Raw genomic sequence first — 21568 nt, 5'->3', positions numbered from 1 at the left:
AGTCATTTTGGACTGTTTCTTTTGCTCCATTCATGATGAAATTTTAACACAGTATAAAATCAGATGTGACTTTCTTCTTTTGTTTTGCTCTGACAGCGATCGATAAAAGCTATGAGTTTTATCTAACATTACATTTTGAATCTTTGCGGTGGTCTGCTATGAGTATTTTCCAGGCAATTTCAGACATATATGTTGAATGTCGGTGGTGTAACTAGGACCCTAGTTAAAATCATTACTTTTAAACTTTATCATAACAGGAATCTCACTTTTAATAGACACAGTCTCTCTCTCTCTCTCTCGTTTATCTTCCTCTGTATATCTTTCTCCATTTTTTTTCCTCCTTCTTGTTACCAATTTGCATAGAATTTAGCCTAAAAATGGTCTGATTATATCAGTAACCACACACTTGCGGTGTTGATGCTATCTTTAACTGTACTTAACACTTCCTGCAGCATGCTTAGTACTATGCTATCAGATCGAGCAGTCTTTTCTAGCTATTACCTGATCCACTTTGCTTATTCAAAATGTAAATGCCTGGCCGTGTCTGTAAGCAGTGTTGATAATCAGATTGTGGATATTGCCTTGCAGAATGTTGTAGGAATTAAATGCTAACAATATGGGATTAGATTTGGGCATATTGGATTACAGAGAGAGAGAGAGAGAAAGGAAGCCAAGCTGTATAATCGATGTGATATAAATGTGTCAAGTCATGTTTATTGCGACACTCAAGTGTGTTTTCTCCGTTTGCTTATTGTGGTGACAAACCAAAACAGCACATATATATGCACCAGGCCACTTTCCTCCAGTTGTACTGAAATTCACATGTACTTCAGTGACATTATCATGATGATTGATTCAGCATCACTTTGATTCCATTCAAGAAACCTCAGACATTCTCATCAAGGTTAAATACAAAGAGTGGCTGCAGGAATAAATGGTTTTAAGAGGCTTTGTGTAGGTGTCTGAATCAATATTAGCATCAAAGTAATTGTTGCACTCAGGCAACAGCCACACAGTATCAATTGCAGACACCCTGATGTACTAGCGATGCTCGATCAGATTCAGCCCGGGTCGGGATCAGCAGCGTTTTACAACAAACGCACAATTAGCAATCAGCCAGTTTATTATTTTTGTTTTATCTTGTCTATTTCTGACATAAACAATAGGGATGTAGAAATTTGGATTGTGTCTACTTGGATTAGCATTATTGGAAATGCAACATTTATTTCTATAGTGTTGCAAAAGCAATACAAAGACTGAAATACAGACATTTCAGTGTAGTGAGCCAGTGTTACCTAGGTGTTCCACTCTTCCAGACTACAATAAATATATAAATATTTATAGAGATAAATATCAGTTACACAATATCTGTCAAATCTAAACATCTGTCCGAAGCAATGTTTAGTTTTTTGTTTTTTTTTCTACTATCTAGTATCTACTAATACTGATACGATTCATAATTGCACTTGTGCTAGATTTGAATGCTGCTGCTACACCTGTACCGAAATCAGTCAAAGCATAATTATCAGGGGTAGCCAGTTGCCTATGAATTTCAATGTAGCATTTTATTTGGTTGACATTGTTTAAATAGGCAAGTCATTTTTTTGTTTCTGGATTATAAATGTCAGTTTGGTCCATTAAAGAGCAAATAATATTATTTAGATAGATAGATAGATAGATAGATAGATAGATAGATAGATAGATAGATAGATAGATAGATAGATAGATAGATTTTGTCAGTCATCCAGTCAGTGCTTCATTAGAGGTCAATCTCTGGCCCCATGGTTGTTCACTTTTCATGCTATCAGAGCTGCAGGTAGAGGGGGACAGTAAAAGAATCAGGCAAAAGCTTATAATGTTTGTCTGAACCCGACTAGACCTGACTACTTACGTTACAAATGATGAGGTTAAGACATCATTGCCCAAATTTGTGTCAGACCCAAGTTGGGCTCAAATTTCAAGTTCAGGTTCTCACAACTCACAACAAATTTTTAACCTCTTAAGACCAGGGTCTTATAAAAACTGGGATTTTAAAGGGTTAGCAGGTTTTACCTCACAGTCCACCCTCCTTACTGGTTTTGTTCAGCAATTTGGGTGATGATGGGCATGTTTAGTTCAGTTTTGGACAGAATTTTCTTTGGCTCAGGTCAGATTTGGTCTCAAAACTTGATCAAGTGGTTGGGTTCAGACAGAATTTTTTGGGCATAAATCCAGTTGACTTAAAACTTGGCATTGTAGGCAGGGTCAGATCAAGTTTGGACAAGAAGTTGTAGAAGATGCTTTACAGTCTATAATTAAATGCCTACAAAGTGCACAGAGAATGGTGTATGTGTGTTGATTGGTTTGAGTGTTAGTCCTTAAGATCTACATGTCTTTTTAGACCTTTCAGGGCCAAAGAGAATAATTGTAGATTTGGTTAAACCTGTAGCTCAGTGGCAGCAGTGATAAAATCCCATCAGCAGGAATCATCCAGTTTTGCCATCATATTTTGGCTCTTAGTGTGGAGCCCCATTGCGCTAGTTGGCTCTCAAAATTATTGGCTTTTTAAATCATGGCTCTCCGTTTGGTCTTTAGTGCGCTGAATAGGCTATTAAGCTTTAGCTCTGTATAACTTGACTTGGCAGATGTCAGACAATTACGGCTAGTCATTCTAAATTACGCTCAGCTAACATCCGCCTGCCAGGCATCTTAATGCACAGCATAATAATAACATGAATATGGAATGGATGACAGTGAATGCTGTAATAAAGAGGGGTTAGACTGATGGAGAAATATTAGAGTCTTGTTTAATTTGAAGTGATGTGTACAGATCCAGGGTCAACATTTAGAATTGATTTTCTGATTTGAAAGCACATTTAAGGAATGTCACAGGCTGACTGAGGAAAAAACAGTTTAATATGTTGATTATTTGGATAAATAATCATATAATCCATTTTTTTAAAAGCCTAAATAATAAAAGCCTCCTTTCTTTAAACTACAATTATCTCCTGAATCCACTTCTTTCTGTCCATCAGACTTAACATTTTTCTATAATAAAAGGCTTGTTATTTGAATCAAGTCCCCATCTCTGATATACTTTAAGATTACTTAACTCCCTTCAAGTAAGTTTCACTTTACTGTCAAGTAATTTAATCTAAAGTGACTTACCATGAGTTACATATGATTTTTTTGTTTTCCTGACACTTGATCTTTTTTACACTCTTGTGTAAATGTATGGTCACATGGAAAAACATGTTAATACATGAAAAACATGTGATCTGATGGACAAATCTGGATGGATACCAAGCGAGTGCTACCTACCGGAATGAATAGTGCCAGCTATAAATTTTGGATGTAGAGGGATAATGATCTTGGGCTGTTTTTCAGGGTTTGGGCCCCTTAGTTCCAGTGAAGGGTAATGTTAATGCTACTGCATACAAAAGTCCTGAACTCCATATTAATGCCCATGGTTTTGGAGTGGGATGTCAGAAGCTCATATAGATATAATGATATTGTGCCCACATACTTTTGGCCATATGGTGTATTTTATGTAAGGGATTGCATTGGTAAACAGTTTTTCTTATTTCAAGAAATAATGGCGATAATTAACTTTTTAAATGAGCTCTTATGATGAAAAAGCAAAATTATCTGCAAATGGAATAAAGAATCTTGACTACATACATGTAGATAAAATAATTATGTAAAACAGCCAAGAAATAAGTGAAATAGTCTCACAATATTACAACAATCAAATCCAAACCAGAAATGTTACATGTTTTGACTATGTTTAAGAAGACCTCACATGTCATTTTTGCAGTGAAATGATTTAACAAAAAAAAGTATATAAATCTACATGTGGAGCAAAAAGGATCCATCTAAATGCTTCCAAATGGGACCATCAGGCTCTGTTTCGTACTGCAAGAGAAACCAGTATCGTTTAAAACGTGCTACTAATTATTGCCAATTTGTTTAGAAGGTCAGTTTAAATCAATATATTTTTAATGAGTTTAATTGAGTAATAGTGACAGCCCTACAAGGCACTGAGCTCAGATGATCCAGCAGGACCCCAGTTGGGCAGAGCTGGAACGAGGCAGTCACACACCAGCATTTGCCCCTCACATGACCGAACACACACGGTGCTGCTATGGCAACGGAATTCTCCTGCGTCACTGGCGTTTGTATTTTGCCCCTCTCATACGGCTCCTCCCACAAACCCCTCACTCCAATTGGCCCCATTGTTCTCTCTGTGGTGGTCACACAGTCTGAAAGCTTGGTGTACAGCTGCTGCTGCTGTGGGTACCAAACCTTAAAGCTTAAACCTAAAACCTGAAGTGAAAATATGACACAGTGTCTTTGATCATCACTTGAAAATGAAACCTCATATCTCATTAATTTAGAGGAAAAGGAAAAAAAATGTTCCATGGCTTTAATGGAAATCAATGGAACTAAATGTTTTTCCACATAATTTGAGAGCATTTTTATTGTTCCGTTCATCATGAAAGTTTAACTCACAATAAAGGCTTTTTCAAATTTTGTGAAAAAAATTTAAAAATGACAGAAATAAACAGTTTTTCTCAAACAGCAACAATGTGTAGGAAGTTTGTACTGATATCTATAAAAAATGAACAAAGCAGGCATCACAAAAACAGTAGCAGCAGCCATATGCTGTCTGTGATGATGTTAATTTGTTTAGATAACAGGATGTCATACAGCACCGATGTATAAACAAGGTAAGCAAGCTGGGTAGAGATTGTATAATGACTCCACATGGTTTGAAGCAAGCAAAGCATGTGGCCATATGGTTTTATTATTTGTTTGAGACATTAGTCATGTAGCTCCAGTACAAAAAAAAACCCCTAAGGATCCTCAATGGACAAACTTCCACTCTCTCTCTCTGCCTCTTATATTTCTGTATAATGGTTAAAAAAAACAAATGAAAAAATTATAACTGATTGTATGAACATGTTTCTGAAGAAGTATTCATCCATGGGATGCTTTTTTTTGGAATGTTTGTGCTTCATATAGTTTAGTTCATCTGATTCTTGATCAATAACCACCTCCCCAAATGATTTTTGGTAAACATCTGCTAACAATGAATGGAAGCTAGTAGCCACCATGATACTGTGATATGATTTTCATTCATTCACTTTCATTAATTGTTAGCCCTGTTAGCATTATTGTCTGAACCATTCCTTTAATAGCGGCACTCATTGATAAGGTTTATTATTGAGGCTGGAGTTTTCTCTTTTTTGTGTCTCTTCTTCTCTCTGACAGATGGGCGGCCGATTGGAGTTGAGGGTATACAGGTGTTGGGCACAGGTAACCTGATGATTTCTGATGTCAGAGTGCAGCACTCGGGTGTTTATGTCTGCGCAGCCAACAAACCGGGCACCCGTCTGCGCCGGACCGCTCAGGGGCGACTGGTGGTGCGAGGTGAGTCATTAAATAAGTCTAAAAGTTAAACTAACCTAAAGTTGGGTTACATTGCACAAAGACTGTTTGAATCAAAGTGACCAGACAAATTAAATCTGAGTGACCAGACTAATTGTTGTTTGACTACCCAGGCTGATTTTAACTAGAGTTACCAGACTGATTATAGCTATACTGGCCAGATTCATTATGGCTGGAGTAACCAGACTGATTGTAACTAGAGTGACCGGACTGACTATAACTAGACTGGCCAGAATGATTATAGCTAGATTGGCCAGACTGATTATGTCTAGAGTGACCTGACTGATTATGGATAGAATAACCAGATTGATTATGGCTGGAGTAACCACACTGATTATAACTAGAGTGACCGGACTGATTATAACTAGACTGGCCAAAATGATTATAGCTAGACTGGCCAGACTGATTATTGCTACACTGGCCAGATTGATTATGTCTAGAGTGACCTGACTGATTATGGATAGAATATCCAGACTGATTGTAACTAGAGTGACCAGATTAATTATAGCTTGACTACCCAGACTGATTATAGCTTGACTACCCAGATTGATTATGGCTGGAGTAATCAGACTGATTGTGACTAGAGTGACCAGACTAATTATAGCTTGACTACCCAGATGGATTATGGCTGGAGTAATCAGAATGATTGTGACTAGAGTGACCAGACTAATTATAGCTTGACTACCCAGATGGATTATGGCTGGAGTAATCAGACTGATTGTGACTAGAGTGACCAGACTAATTATAGCTTGACTACCCAGATGGATTATGGCTGGAGTAATCAGACTGATTGTAATTAGAGTGACCAGACTGATTGTAACTAGAGTGACCAGGCTGATCATAGATAGCGTGAACAGACTGATCATAGATAGAGTGACCAGACTGATTATAGTTAGGATGACCAGGCTGGTGTGCCTTGCACATAAAGAGGTTTAGAAAATGCATTGATAAGAAGGTTCTTCAAAATCTTGGCTCCAATATAGGTGGGCTGCATTTCTACACCGCCACATCAACAAAGGCGGTTCCTATTAGAGTGATTTTTCAAATAAAGCTGAAAAATGCAGCGGACATTCGGACAGTTTTCGGGGATGGTACTCAATTGTCCTTCATGGACTTCTGTTGGTCATAATGCATAACCCTCGTCTGCAGCATTTGTGTGCAAATGTAAACGGTTCATATAAACTGTGTTTCAAAAGTCTCTATGTTAAAAGTGGTTTAGTTTGGTATTGACTTCTAAAATGTATAATGATGGTTTATCACAAATCATTCTTAACCCTTTGAATAGCCAATACTAATGGTAAGAATGTACAAATTGGACTACACGTGTACCACACAGGTATAAGGAGCCTTCATAGGACAGTGCTACAGAGGATCCACCTTTTTCAGCTGCAGGCTAGCTTTTGGAACGGAGCTGACGTATGACAGCAGGAAGCATCGACCAGAGCTCACAGCCTCACAGAGCTGATAGTAATGCTAGGGCATGGTCAATACTTCATTTAATCTTCCTGATCAGCAGGAGGCAAGGCCACTGCAGTACACTGCACCCAGATGGAAAAGTCATGTTGTTAATTGTGTGTCAATGCCTGTGATCATCTTATTGATTGCTGCCAGCAGAAAGAAGCAGAAAGAACTGCACCCTCACCTTGGAAGTGATCTGATGCAATGAAGACTATATGAACTAGCACAGTGTACCTAACACCTCAAAGCTTAGTGCTTTTTTTTCTCCCTTGGTTTTCACAGGTGGTAGTGGGCGAATGCTAAAAGAAGCTAATGATCACAAATCAAACGCTGTTAGCATATACACGCAGGCACAACGCTGTTCAAGCTGCTCTGATGCTGCTTGAGTGCTGGGAGTGTTAGCATAGAGTGTTTTAAAGAGCTGGTACTGAAAGGCTGTGGAGAGTTGTGTAGTGTTGCTATGTAGCTCAGGGCTGCAGAGTGTCCACATTTCTCTATATGTTTCACGTTTTTACTGGCTCTCATTCTTTCAGTCTCTGCCCTATACTCTTTACATGCTGTATGGTTAAAAGTATGTGGACACATGACCATCACACCTCTTAACTTGCTGGACATCCCATTCCAAATCCATGGGCATTGTTTATTTATTTACTTTTTTAAATTAAGTTGCGGCTATAATAGCCTCCACTCGTGTAGGAAGGCTTTCAACAACATTTTGGAGTTTGTCAACGAGAATTTGTACTCATTCAGTCAAAAGAGCATTTGTGAGGTGAGGCACTGATGTTACATGAGAAGGTCTGGCTCGCAATCAATGTTTCAATGCCACTTTATACATGTCACTTTATGTATTATCAGAATTAAGATATACACTTTCTACCTCGTACTCATGCGGCTGTGTTTCATGCTGCTGTTATTTGCATTTTACTATTTATTGTTTATTGTTACTTTTGTTCTAGGGAGTATAACTGGGACCTTGAGTACACTATTTCGGTATATAGCATTCTCCTGGTCCAGATTTGTTCATCAGATCACAGTTTTTCATGTGATCACACATTCTTCACAAGAGTGTAAAAAAATAGTGGCTGTCCCTTGAAGTCCCTCCTCCACCAAAGATTTGACCATCAGACTGCCAGACAGTGGAGCATGATTCACCAGAGAACACCTTTCCACTATTCCAGTGCAATTCCAGAGTCCAGTGGTGGTATGCTTTACACCACTCCAGCCGACGCCTGGCATTGCACATAGTGATCTTAGGCCTGTGTGCAGCTGCTCGACCATGTACTCCCATTTTGTTGCTTACAGTGTCAACTCAGTGATTCAAAGGGGTGTCCACATACTTTTGAGCATATGATGTATATCTCTCTCCATTCCTTATCTATCTCTCTTTCACTTTCTATTGCTCTCTCATCTACAATTCTGTAGCATAGCTGCACATATCTCCACTGCAGTGCAAGGACGAGAGGTTCACTGGACTAATCTCTTTTAAAAGAGATCCATCTCCACTAAACTCACTCTGATGGGCCCCTAATGGCATCTCCGCCTTCGCAAACCTAGGAACTTTGATTCTTGTGGCGGCCAGCGTGTGCAGGGTTTATTGCCTAAATGAATAAGCCTATCACACTATGGACGTCAGCCTTGATGTATCATATAATACGGCTATGGATACAAACGATATGGCAGTAATTGCAAGAAGGGAAATTGCAATATCAAGGCAGCAGCCGCTAATCGGCTGCTAATCATGAATTTCCGGCTAAACTAAACGCAACCTAATTAAGAAGTAATCACGTATTGGATTAACGGCAACTCTGCGTCGGTTACAGCTAATGGAACATGGCTGAGGAAAAGGGCAATTCTGCATTTAGACTTTAGGGGTCGTGGACTTCTCTCCAGAGGCCTCACTTGCAGGCTTGAGGTCTTTGTCACATCACTGTAAAGCAGCTCCCACTGTCGCCAGCCTGAAATCTGCTTCACTTAATCTATTGTAATTTGCACTGGATGGTGGGTATAGATTCTCTGTTTCTTTCTCCTTCTTCTAAAATCAGTTTTCCACCAGTTTAATGGAGTTTATCTGAGGCTTATTCCTGCTGCCTATTACCACAGTCACAACATGCTCATAATGTGATCAAACAGTAATCCTTAGAATTGCACATTCTCTTTTTATTTCTCTTGATTGCTTCTTTTTGCTTTCTTCATCATTGCTCTTTCTCTTTCAGTTAAATCCAGCTGAAGCTTTGTTGGCCTCTCCAACACTATAATGCTGGCTAAGCAGAGCCAATACAATGTCATTTAGTGGAATTAAACAGAAAAAAAAATAAAAGAGTAATCAGTGAAGTGAAGAAAACAATAGTACTGTTGACGTTACTAATAATAAACATGCAAATGAATAATCTCTCTCTCTCTCTGCTTTCTTTAGCTCCAGCTGAGTTTGTTCAGCCTCCCCAGTCTATAGCAAGGCCAGTGGGCACAACTGCTATCTTCACTTGCCTGGCCCAGGGTGAACCCCCACCCCAGTTGACCTGGCTCAAGAACGGCCAGATCCTGGAGCCTGGAGGCCACGTCAAGCTCAGGAACAACAACAGGTGAGACCTTCTACACACCACAATTATACTGTCTGGGTTTAATATAGTCTCACGTTGGAGTACAGTACACTGAATTGGTGTTGGATTGGTAACTGCCTCTACTCCTCTGGAAAGGCTTTACACTACATGTTGGATGAAGTGATAAGCTCCATCCAAAGGTATTGGATGGAGCTTATCACTTCAGACAATGATCCACTGCTCCACTGCCTAGTGATGGGGGCTTTATGCCCCTCTAGTTAGTGTTTAGAAACATTGGGCATGTTTATCTTGTGCTCGTGCTGTTGCTCCACAGCATCCCATTTTATTTGCAGTGCTTTTCTCTGGAGACTATAGAAGTAGCTGAATATAATAATTTGAGGGGATGTATAGTTATGAATATGTGCATATGAGATTTTCGAGTTGTATCAGAAACCAATCTTACATTCCAGACTTCAACATCATGCAGGGATTATTGGATCATGTGGGATTATTGGAACGTGAGAAGCAAAAAAAGGTTCCAAGACTGAACTTTGGAAATGTGAAAAATATCCTTGCAGATTTCTTTGAAAAACTGAAAGCAGGTCTCAGGAAAATAATAGAAGCTGTAAGAAAGGCAAAGAGTGAACACATTAAATGCTGAACTTTTTGAAATGTCTTTATTGGGGCATTTGTGTAATTTTCTGATAAATTTGTGTTTTCTGCTTTTTTCCTCATGCTGAGTATAGAATAACTTGTACTTAATTGTTGACTGAAAATTAAATGAACAGTGGTTTGTAACTTTTGTGCCGTACTGTCTTTAGCCTGTGCTCTGGCCCAGGGTGACTTACAATGGTAGATAAGCATAATGTTAGTTGTTCCTAGAAGTTTTAATAGTGTAGTAGTGATGTTTATGCCTGGTTGGGGAATTACCCTTGTTAATAAGGTTGTGGTGTTACACACTGTGCCATCCATTTCGGTGATTCGCTCATCAATGAACTTTTGAAAAGAACAGCAGTAGTTGAGATGAAGTTATCAGTTAATAACTATTGTAAATCCATTATCAGATCAATATTAATACTTACATTTTCCCATTTATAATTTTATATCAGCCTCCTACATATTGTGTGCTCCTTGTATTAGATCATAGAAAGTCCAAACATCTACAGAACAGGAGGTCCCAATGCCTAGAACTGAACAGTTGCTGTGATGTAAGGAAGGTGCCTTGCCTAAGTCTATTAAAACTGTGCAGCTTGTAAGAAGGAAACATTAGAGGAGATGGTGCTAGAGTGGTGTTCCACTAGAGTGGTGCTCTCTTAACATGTGGAAACCGAGGAAGTAGCTTCACTGAATCTCTATGAATTTGACCCGAGCTTGAATCAGTGTTTCTAAAAATATGTGCGTGATTGGTTTTTTGGACACTTGCAGTGGCTTTTTTTGTTCAGAGGCAGTGTTAGCTACACTCTCTGTAGCTCCAGTGTGGAAATTGCATTTATACCCATGGATGTCCCTGCCTGTTTGTTTTCTCCAGGGTTATTTGGTTATCCAACTACGGTTGAAATGGGATATTTCTGACTCTGTATTGCCTTTGAGCTGTTTTGTTTACACCTCATATGGGAAATACGGAAACACAGTTTGTAAAGATCGACAGTGTGTTGTGCATGTGACATAATTCTAATATTTTTGTGAATTTTGCTGTGCTGTTGTGTGTGCTTGGCTGTCGTGATGCTGGGGTCTCTGACCCAGTAAGGCCGGGAGCACTGCAGTGTTAAAATAGCCCTTATTGAGGTCAGTGGGACAGGAGTGTTTGAGCAGATGTAAAGAGTTTTATATATCTGTGCTATTGCTGATGTGTAGCTGTCATACTGAAATATTCAGCACCAAAATACACACACACAGCTTCTGCAGTGGAGAGGCTGTAAGTGCGAATCGATTGCTGGTCCAAGTGTAATGGAACGTAGAAAGAGATATGGACCTTTGAGTATATTGAAGCATGTCTGTCTGTCTGTCTGTCCCTTCTATTCATCCGTCCATAAATTTGGTTCATTTGAGTATTGATTTGTATTGTAATCTGAATGTTTGCAGATATGGAAGTATCTAGTGGGCTGAACTATATGATTTTTATTTGGCTCTTATAATTCAAATGTAAACAGTTATAAAAAGCCTTATAGTTTGTACTTCCTTAAGCCAAAAAAAAGGTGCCTTAAGCAATGAATGTAGATGCTTAAATGATGAGTGGACGGTAGACTCTTTTTTTGTCGTTGTGATGGGTTGGTGTTTGTGTGGTCAGTTGTGTGTGCTTTCATGTAGCTGACCTTCAGGATGATTGGACAAGGAAAGCAAACTACAAACAATTAGGCATGTGGACACGATCATGGTGTGCACATATACACACACACACACACACACAGACACAGACACAGACACAATAATAATGTTCAGTCAAAAAATTGGAATATATAGTGTCTTGCAAAAGTTATTCAGCATCTTTTACATGAAAAATGTAGGATATGGGGCCTTCAAAGTCTAGTAGCTTTGGTCTACACCAGCTAACCTGTGTGAAGCTGGTCTTAAACGGTCTTGCTCAGGCTGCCATCTCACCTGGCTGTCTGTAGCCATGGCAGCACACTTCAGGCCCTCTCCCCCGCTCTGTCATAGCCAGCTGGACAGGTGTCGTCTTAATATGTGTGTGCACAAAAATAGACATCCTGTTAATTATACAGAACAAGTGGCATTAACAAATTCCACCTGGTTCACACGGGCTTAATATGTCTTCCGCATAAAGTCACTATAAACTGACCCTTACAGGACACACCACAATGTGAATGCGCCTCAGCAGGACATCTTTACCGAATATAGATTTCAGGTGCTTGAATGATTGTTCTCTCCTTCAGTGGTTGGGATAGTGTAGTGGATAACACCTCTGCCTTCTACACTGTAGACTGGGGTTCAATCCCCACCTGGGCAAACACCCTACACTATACCAATAAGAGTCCTTGGGCAAGACTCCTAACACCGCCTTGGCCTACCTGTGTAAAATGATCAAATTGTAAGTCGCTCTGGATAAGAGCGTCAGCCAAATGCCGTAAATGTAAATGAAACTTCTGAGTTGCCCGCAACATAATTTCACATGTTACACGAAGCAGCTCAGGTTTGACACACCATATCATACTTGGTAGTAATTAGGTGTAATTTACATATTGCAGCATTTTTAGCTATTCTGTCAAACTCTCATTGCTGTTCTTTTTACTATATCTTTAAATGTCTCACTTATCTGTCAATCTAGGATTTTTTCTGTTGTGTTTATGTTCAGCCTTAAAAGACAAATGTTTAAGGTGTCATTGTTATAATGGCCAATATTGATGACTTGTAGTCTGACTGTTATCATCAAATATGTCACCAATAACTCTAGACCTTTTTTATCATACTGCTGAAAACTTCCAATACCTCAACTACATGAAAAAGTCTTTAAGCTGTAGTGCAATCAGGGAGCCCACTGTGAGCCTCCCCCTGTTTAACTATATGACAGTAAAACAGGCTGAACTGGTGAAGCTGAACACAGAACACCATCATGGTTAAAATATCAAAAAGTTGTAAAATTCAGGGCTCCCTAGTGATGCAGCCATCTAAGTGTTGGCCCCGTTATCGGGAGATTGCAAGTTCAGTTAGTGATGCTGTGGAGAGCATAATTGGTCTCGCTTCCACAGGGTGGATAGAGGTGCCCTCCCCTTCCTCTCTGCCTCCCCCCTTCACTCAGTATGATGCTTGCCAACGTGAGCATCTGTGAGCTGATGTAACAGAAAACTGTAGAGTGCAAGCTTCTTAATACAGTCATTTTATACTAGCATCTGCAAAAAATTTGGTCTTATATGGACAAAAACAGTGGCTGTGTTTGCATGCAAAGATTTTTCCAATCCAATTAAATACATTCCAATGATAGATTAAGACTGAGGTGTTTTTATGTACACTCTATACAACAATCTGATGGATAATCTCAATTTACCTGCGCACTACAAGTAATCCAATCCAAAATTATGCATATACCACTTAAAGTGAGTCCAGTTAGTGTAAGACGAGCAGCAATGTATTACCGTAAGTTTTCGTCTGTGCACCTGTGTTTTTAATTGCTTTAAAATTATGGCAGCTTCAGAAAAAAATACTTCACAGGTATTTATTAAACAAGGGCAAGATGAAAATGTCATGTTCTGAGACAAATAAGCTGGACGCCCGTCCCACTACTGTTAAGGTTCAAAGCATAAACTTTGTCTCTTCTGCAGGCCAATATAAGTTTATTATAAATAAATAAATTTAGCATTACAAACCTTTGCAGTCTAGTCTGACTGAGGTCTATACATGGACACATTCTATCCCAAATGAGCTATTAATCAGATTATTAATGGATTATCAGGCTGCATTTAAATGTGGCTAATGATTCCAAACCTTCAAGTAGTGTATAAAATTATACACTAAATTTGATCAGCCAATGATATTGATTATAAACATTCTCAGCCCCTTTAAAGCCGTATTGGATATACATTTTCATATCAGTCAAACCCTAGTGGTTAATTATGTAAACATGTAATTAATATGTAATGTAAATAAAAGCTATAGCAAAGCATCATAATACATTTGTAAAAAGGACATATTTTGAAAAACTCAATTTCTCAGTGCTTGTGCACATACATGTGGGTATCTGGGGTGCCTGCTAACCCAAAAACTGACATAAGACAGCCCAGTCAGGTTTTTGTGGGCTGCCTAAGTGAGAAAACATGGGATTCAACAAGTCATTCAGATTTGCCTCTTCCTTCTACAGTAAGTGCAGGCTCTTTAGAATTATTCCACCCCATATCTGAATATCTCCACCCACAGCTTGAGAACTACCTTTGTGAAGGTGTGTTTTTTTTTTCACAAATGCCAAAGCCTTTAGCATTATGTGGAAACTAAGTGCTAAGCACCAGAACTGCTCTGTTGCATTTTTGATGGCAGTCGGTAAAAACCTGTAAGTGTGTGCTAACCACTTTGACATAAAGCTGAAGTCAGCTCTTTGCTCTTTATTCACATTTTCCCATTACAACTTGAATGGTGCAGCAGTTCTACCAAAATCCTTATAGGAATGTCTATCCACTCTATGGCCATCTTGGAAATGCCTCAGGCATAACATGAGCGCCTCCTTGTTTCTATACTCATTGTCCATTTTATCTGCTCCACTTACTATATAGGTGCACTTTGTAGTTCTACAGTTACAGACTGTAGTCCATCTGTTTCTCTGCATACTGTCTTAACCCCCTTTCACTCTGTTCTTCAGTGGTCAGGACCCCTATGGACCCTCACAGAGCAGGTACTATTTGGGTGGTGGATCATTCTCAGCACTGCAGTAACACTGATGGTGGTGGTGTGTTAGTGTGTGTTGCGCTGGTGTGAGTGGATCAGACACAGTAGTGCTGCCGGAGCTTTTAAGCAACTCAGTGTCACTGCTGGACTGAGAATAGTCCATCAACCAAAAATATCCAGTCAACTGTGTCCGGTGGACACATCCAGCATTAGAGGATGACCAACATAAACTGTGCAGCAAATGAGCTGTTCTCTCTGACTTTACATCTACAAGGTGGACTGAAAAGGTAGCAGTGTCTAATAGAGTGGATAGTGAGTTGACACAGTGTTTAAAAACTCCAGCAGCACTGCTGTGTCTGATCCACTCGCACTAGCACAACACACACTAACACACAACCACCACGTCAGTGTTACTGCAGTGCTGAGAATGATCCACTGCCCAAATAATACCTGCTCTGTGAGGGTCCATGGGGGTCCTGACCACTGAAGAATAGGGTAAAAGGGGGAAGAGAAACAGATGGACTACAGTCTGTAATTGTAGAACTACAAAGTGCCCCTGTACAGTAAGTGGAGCTGATAAAATGGACAATGAGTATAGAAACAAGGTGGTGGTCATAATGTTATGTTGTCATGCCTGATCAGTGTATATTTCCAGTAATGCGTATCTCTTTGCTCCAGGCTCTTATCTCTTTGCATGGTGAGAGACTTATAAATATAAAATTAAAGCCATAATAATTTCTCAAAAACATATTTGAAATTACTAATGAAATCTGACAAAAACAGCGTGTGTCGTTTGTTGCATTTGGCTCAAAAACGTGATTTTTCCACTTGTTCTGGCTAATGCGCATGGGCACATCTCTACAGTGAGGGGGCACTTTTCCTGCTTGCAGCTTAAACAGCAAGTTTCTTAATGAGAGAATGTTTGTAGATGTCTCCTGAGAGTTTTTTACTATGGTAGTGCGAAGCCGTACTTGCAGAACAGAAGGACAGGGTGAGCAGTGGCTCATTATCAGTTAAAGAACTGGCACTCAAACTGGCTGTTCTGAGCAGGGTGACGTAGACAGGGTGAGAAGGCTTTTGGTATTTTGACCAGATATTTCATTAGGACCACAGGGAACTGTGTAAGCTTGAAAAGGTGAGTAATATCTCACCTTTAAATGAGTAGAGTCCAGAGAGTGGTACCTGTTCACACTGAGAAACATGAAGTGTGCCATGAAGAGGGTGAAGAGAGGAGAGGCTGAATAGTGCAGATGTTGTTATGCCATAAACTGAAAAACACAAATACCTTGAAGAGAAAATAAAGAGAAAGAGAGAGAATCAGCATCAATTCTGCATCTAATTGGTGGAGGAATGAAAATAATGAAAAGGTGTAAATGTTTTCAGATAAATACAAACCAATTCTCCATTTTCTCTCTCTCTCTCTCTCTCACACACACACACAAGCTGTCTATCTGCTGTAAAACAACGCAAACACTGTGATAGAGAAAAGAAAGAAAGAGTGAGGCAGAGAGTGAGAAAGAGGAGAAAGCAAAGAGAGAAAGAGGATGGAGAGAAAACAGAAAGAATGAGGCAGTGAGAAAAAGAGGTGAAAGAAAGAGATAGAGAATGGCACAGACAGTGAGAGGAAGAGGAACGAGTGACAGAGAAAGAAAGAGGTACAGACAGAGAGGAAGATGAAAACTAGAACATTAAAGGAAGGAAGAAAGAAAAAAGAAAGAAAGAGAGGAAGAGAAATGAGGAAGGAAAAGGTACAGAGTGAGACACAGACGACAGAAGGGAGAGAAGGACAGATGGACCAATAGAAAGAGTTAGGTGGAGTGAGAGAGCAAGAAGAAAATTAGAGGGTGACAGGGAAGGAACAAAGGTGGTGAAAAAGAACGAGAAAGGAAGATGAAGTGAGTATGAGAGAGATAGAAATAGAAAGAGCGATAGAAGGTAGAGTGTGAGAGAGGAAGAAGAAAGCAAGATGGAGAAAGATGGAGAGACAAAGGCAGTGAAAAGAGAAAAAAGAATGGAAGAGTTGGATTAAGAGAAAAGAAGAGGGAAAGAGAAAAATAGATTGATGAAAAAGAAAGACTGTAACGGGGAGCGATGTAGCGGACGCATGTGCGGAGGTAAGCGACTTTTATTGAGGGCAAATCCAGGGTCGTGGTCAAAACAGTCCAAGGTCATAGAGCCAATATGAAGCAATCGGGGGACAGACATGACAGGATAAAACACTAAACAGGATGTAAAGGAACAAACAGCACAAACACGACGAGTGAACAACGCCCAGAAGACAAAGGGCAAAAACAGGGCTTAAATGCACAGGGATGACGAGGGACAGGTGCAAACAATCAGGGGCGGAGTTACAAAACCAAAACAAAAAAGCACATGGAGTGGGAGGAGCCAATCGTGACAAAGACGCAATGAGTGAGAGACAGATGAAACAGAACAATAAAAAAGAAAGGTAGAATAAGAAATAATAAAATGAGAGGGAGACAGAGAGAGAGGAAATAGAAAGGATGGAAATAGAGTAAGGAATGGACAGAAAGTAAAAGAAAGAAGAAAAAGATGGAATTAAAGAGAGAGACAGTGATAGACAAAGTTGTGAGAGAAGAGTGAGAAAAAGAGAAAGAAAATGAGAGACAGAGGAAAAAGGGAAAAGAGTGAAAGCAGAAGAGGAAAATGAGGGGGGAAGAAGAGAGAAAGAAAAAAGAAGGGAAACAAAGAAACTGAGAGGAGAAGGAGAAAGAGAAGGGGACAGAAAGAAGAAGAAAGGAACAGGTAGATTAAGAGAAATAGAAGAGAGGCAAAGAAAGAAAGATAGAGAGAGGAGGGTGAGAACGAGAAGGGAAGAGGTAGAGAGTAGGAGAAAGAGAGAAGGAAAAGGAAAGATAGAATGGGGGAGAGAGAGCTGTAGGAAGCTGACAGCTCTCATTTCCATATTTCTGTATTCTGCACCTTCAACTGTTAAATGTTTTATTTTCTCATCGCCGCAGGATTAAGAGAGAGAAGAAATACCTGATTACGTATTCAGCACTAATAATACCCTCCTAGACACACACACACACACACACACACAGGGGTGAGGGAGAGAGGGAGTGGAGGGATGGCAGGATGGCAGGGAGCTGTAGAATTAGAGTGGTGTTTTTGGCAGATGGGTGTGGTTTGGTGATGCTGCTGAATATTTGGGAGGCTCACTGATGGGGCCTTTCAGTGTTTCTGTGCTGTTCTGTCACTGTCACTGTCGAGCTGTCACACCCCCCCATGCTGCGCACACGCACACAAAAAGGCTCTGTTTGGGTTTATTTTTCAGGGACAGGGTGCTTTGTGGGGGTTTTTTGCTACTTTGACGGTGCGTCTGTCTGTACTTCTTAGAATGCCTGTGACTGGCTTTCTCCCTCCCTCTGTGACAAGCTTTCTGCCTCCTTCCCCCCCCCCCTTCTCTCTCTCTCTCTCTCTCTCTCTCTCTCTCTTTCTCTGAATGCAGTATAAAAGAGTAACGTTATCTTAGCAGCTGCCATTACACAATCGATCGAGTTGATTCATGCACTGTGAATACATCAAACATCATATCCATCATCAGGACAGGGTCAGGCCACTCTGGCATAAAGGGACTTCCTTTCATTTGTATTTGTATAAACTCCAGCTGAACTCCAGCTGAAATGTTCACATTTAAGAAGAGTTTCTCTACAAACCTAAAGCACACGCTTCCACACAATGTTCTTACTATTTGAGGGCAATATGTCGTTTGCGGTACAAAAAAAAAAGTAGGTAAAAAACTTTACTTTAAGGGTGTCTACATAATGTTCATAACATCTTACATAAACACTTCATAACACTGCAATGAATGTTTAAACATTACCTTAATATGGACTATATGTCCTTTTATTGAGATGCGTTTTTCAAAATAAAAGTTCTCACGTTTTATTTTGAAAAAGTATATTATTTTCAGTAAAACGCCTCATTTCTGGACAACCAAAATAAAAATGACCTTGCTTTATTTATGGTCATTAAGTCCTTTGACACTCAGGCACATTTTATCTATTTATCTGTTTTTTCTTAATCGTTTGTTGCTTTACATGTCACTGTACTACATGGGTAGTAAATTATTCATAAACATGCTTAGGAACAAAAATTTCACTGAATTTTAGTATGACGGTGTGCCTAAGTGACGGTGTGCGCTTCAAATTAAGTGCTACTAAACTTTATTGATGGGCAACATTTGTAAGGCTGTACAGCATATGCAAAAGCCTTTCATGACAACTGGCTTAAACTAACAGGCATTTATAAAGGCTTATTCCAACAATTATATTTCATTATTATACAACCCAATTTCCAAAAAATTGTGATGCTGTGCAAAATGTAAATTAATATTAATTTCAGTTGTTAATTGAAAATTTATAAAAATATATGCCCATTTACAATTTGATGCCAACACCACATTCCAAAAAAAGCTGGTAAAATTGTGTAAAGTTAAAATAAAAAAACATCTGGTGGTTAATTGGCAACAAGTCAGTAAAATGCTTGAGGAAAGAAGTAAAAATAAGCAGTCTTTCACAGTCTCTGTGAACAGTACAACAATTCAAGAATAACGTTTCTCAACGTAAACTAGCAAAGACCTTTTGCTTGTCATCATCTACAGTACATAATAACATTAAATTATTCAGAGAATCTGAAGAGAACTCTGCACTGCATTAAAAAAAGACATGATTCTACAGTGGGTTGCAAAAGTATTCAGCCCCCTTGAACTTTTCAACCTTTTGCCACATTTCAGGCTTCAAACATAAAGATATGAAATTGTAATTTTTTTGTGAAGAATCAACAACAAGTGGGACACAATTGTGAAGTGGAACGAAATTTATTGGATATTTTAAACTTTTTTTAGAAATAAAAAACTGAAAAGTGGGGCGTGCAATATTATTCGGCCCCTTTACTTTCAGTGCAGCAAACTCACTCCAGAAGTTCAGTGAGGATCTCTGAATGATCCAATGTTGACCTAAATGACTGATGATGATAAATAGAATCCACCTGTGTGTAATCAAGTCTCCGTATAAATGCACCTGCTCTGTGATAGTCTCAGAGTTCTGTTTAAAGCGCAGAGAGCATCATGAAGACCAAGGAACACACCAGGCAGGTCCGAGATACTGTTGTGGAGAGGTTTAAAGCCGGATTTGGAAAGAAAAAGATTTCCCAAGCTTTAAACATCTCAAGGAGCACTGTGCAAGCGATCATATTGAAATGGAAGGAGCATCAGACCACTGCAAATCTACCAAGACCCGGCCGTCCCTCTAAACTTTCAGCTCAAACAAGGAGAAGACTGATCATAGATGCAGCCAAGAGGCCCATGATCACTCTGGATGAACTGCAGAGATCTACAGCTGAGGTGGGAGACTTTGTCCATAGGACAACGATCAGTGGTACACTGCACAAATCTGGGCTTTATGGAAGAGTGGCAAGAAAAAGCCATTTCTCAAAGATATCCATAAAAAGTCTCATTTAATGTTTGCCACAAGCCACCTGGGAGACACACCAAACATGTGGAAGAAGGTGCTCTGGTCAGATGAAACCAAAATCGAACTTATGTTTGGCGTAAAAGCAATACAGCTCATCACCCTGAACACACCATCCCCACTGTCAAACATGGTGGTGGCAGCATCATGGTTTGGGCCTGCTTTTCTTCAGCAGGGACAGGGAAGATGGTTAATATTGATGGGAAGATGGATGGAGCCAAATACAGGACCATTCTGGAAGAAAACCTGTTGGAGTCTGCAAAAGACCTGAGACTGGGACGGAGATTTATCTTCCAACAAGACAATGATCCAAAACATAAAGCAACATCTACAATGGAATGGTTCACAAATAAACGTATCCAGGTGTTAGAACGGCCAAGTCAAAGTCCAGACCTGAATCCAATCGAGAATCTGTGGAAAGAGCTGAAAACTGCTGTTCACAAACGCTCTCCATCCAACTTCACTGAGCTCGAGCTGTTTTGCAAGGAAGAATGGGCAAAAATTTCAGTCTCTCGATGTGCAAGACTGACAGAGACGTACCCCAAGCCACTTGCAGCTGTAATCACAGCAAAAGGTGGCGCTACAAAGTATTAAAGCAAGGGGGCTGAATAATATTGCACGCCCCACTTTTCAGTTTTTTATTTCTAAAAAAAGTTTAAAATATCCAACAAATTTCGTTCCACTTCACGATTGTGTCCCACTTGTTGTTGACTCTTCACAAAAAATGTCAATTTCATATCTTTATGTTTGAAGCCTGAAATGTGGCAAAAGGTTGAAAAGTTCAAGGGGGCTGAATACTTTTGCAACCCACTGTATAGTGGAAATCACTGCATGGGCTCAGAAACACTTTTGAAAACCACTATCTATACACACAGTTTGTCGCTGCATCCACAAATGCAAGTTAAAACTCCAAAACACAAAGAAAAAAGCATATATAAACAGAATCCAGAAACACTGCCACCTTCTCTGGGCTCGAGCTCATTTAAAATGGACTCAGGTGAAGTTGAAAAGTGTCATGTGGTCCAACAAATCAACATTTGAAATTCTTTTTGGAAGTCATGGACACTGTGTCCTCTGTGTCAGCTGAAAACCTATAGCAAACAAGAACAGGAAAACATGTCGCTTTGAAAGCTATAGCAAAATACTTTCAGAATGTTGTTAAAAGAGGTAATGAAACACAGTAATTAACATGTCCCTGTCACAACTTTTTTGAAACATGTTGTTGGCATCAAATTCAATACAATACATTTTTCAGTTTCAACATTTAATATATTGTCTTTGTAGTACTTTCCTTTAAGAATATGGTTTACATAATCATAT

The 21568-nt window shown here is 39.5% G+C and overlaps 1 protein-coding gene across 1 annotated transcript in view; it reads left to right on the top strand.

The window, feature by feature from the left end:
- Window positions 1–21568, top strand: part of igdcc3 (immunoglobulin superfamily, DCC subclass, member 3) — a 132886-nt gene that overhangs the window by 96887 nt on the left and 14431 nt on the right. Inside the window, exons 6-7 of the mRNA XM_017706152.2 lie at window positions 5254–5412; window positions 9302–9467. Of these exons, the coding sequence (XP_017561641.1) occupies window positions 5254–5412; window positions 9302–9467 (325 nt within the window). The remainder of the gene's footprint in view (window positions 1–5253; window positions 5413–9301; window positions 9468–21568) is intronic.

This window comes from Pygocentrus nattereri, chromosome 25 (assembly GCF_015220715.1).
Source record: "Pygocentrus nattereri isolate fPygNat1 chromosome 25, fPygNat1.pri, whole genome shotgun sequence".
In the NCBI taxonomy this organism is placed as follows: Eukaryota; Metazoa; Chordata; class Actinopteri; order Characiformes; family Serrasalmidae; genus Pygocentrus; species Pygocentrus nattereri.
This window is presented reverse-complemented; position numbering and strand designations above follow the sequence as displayed.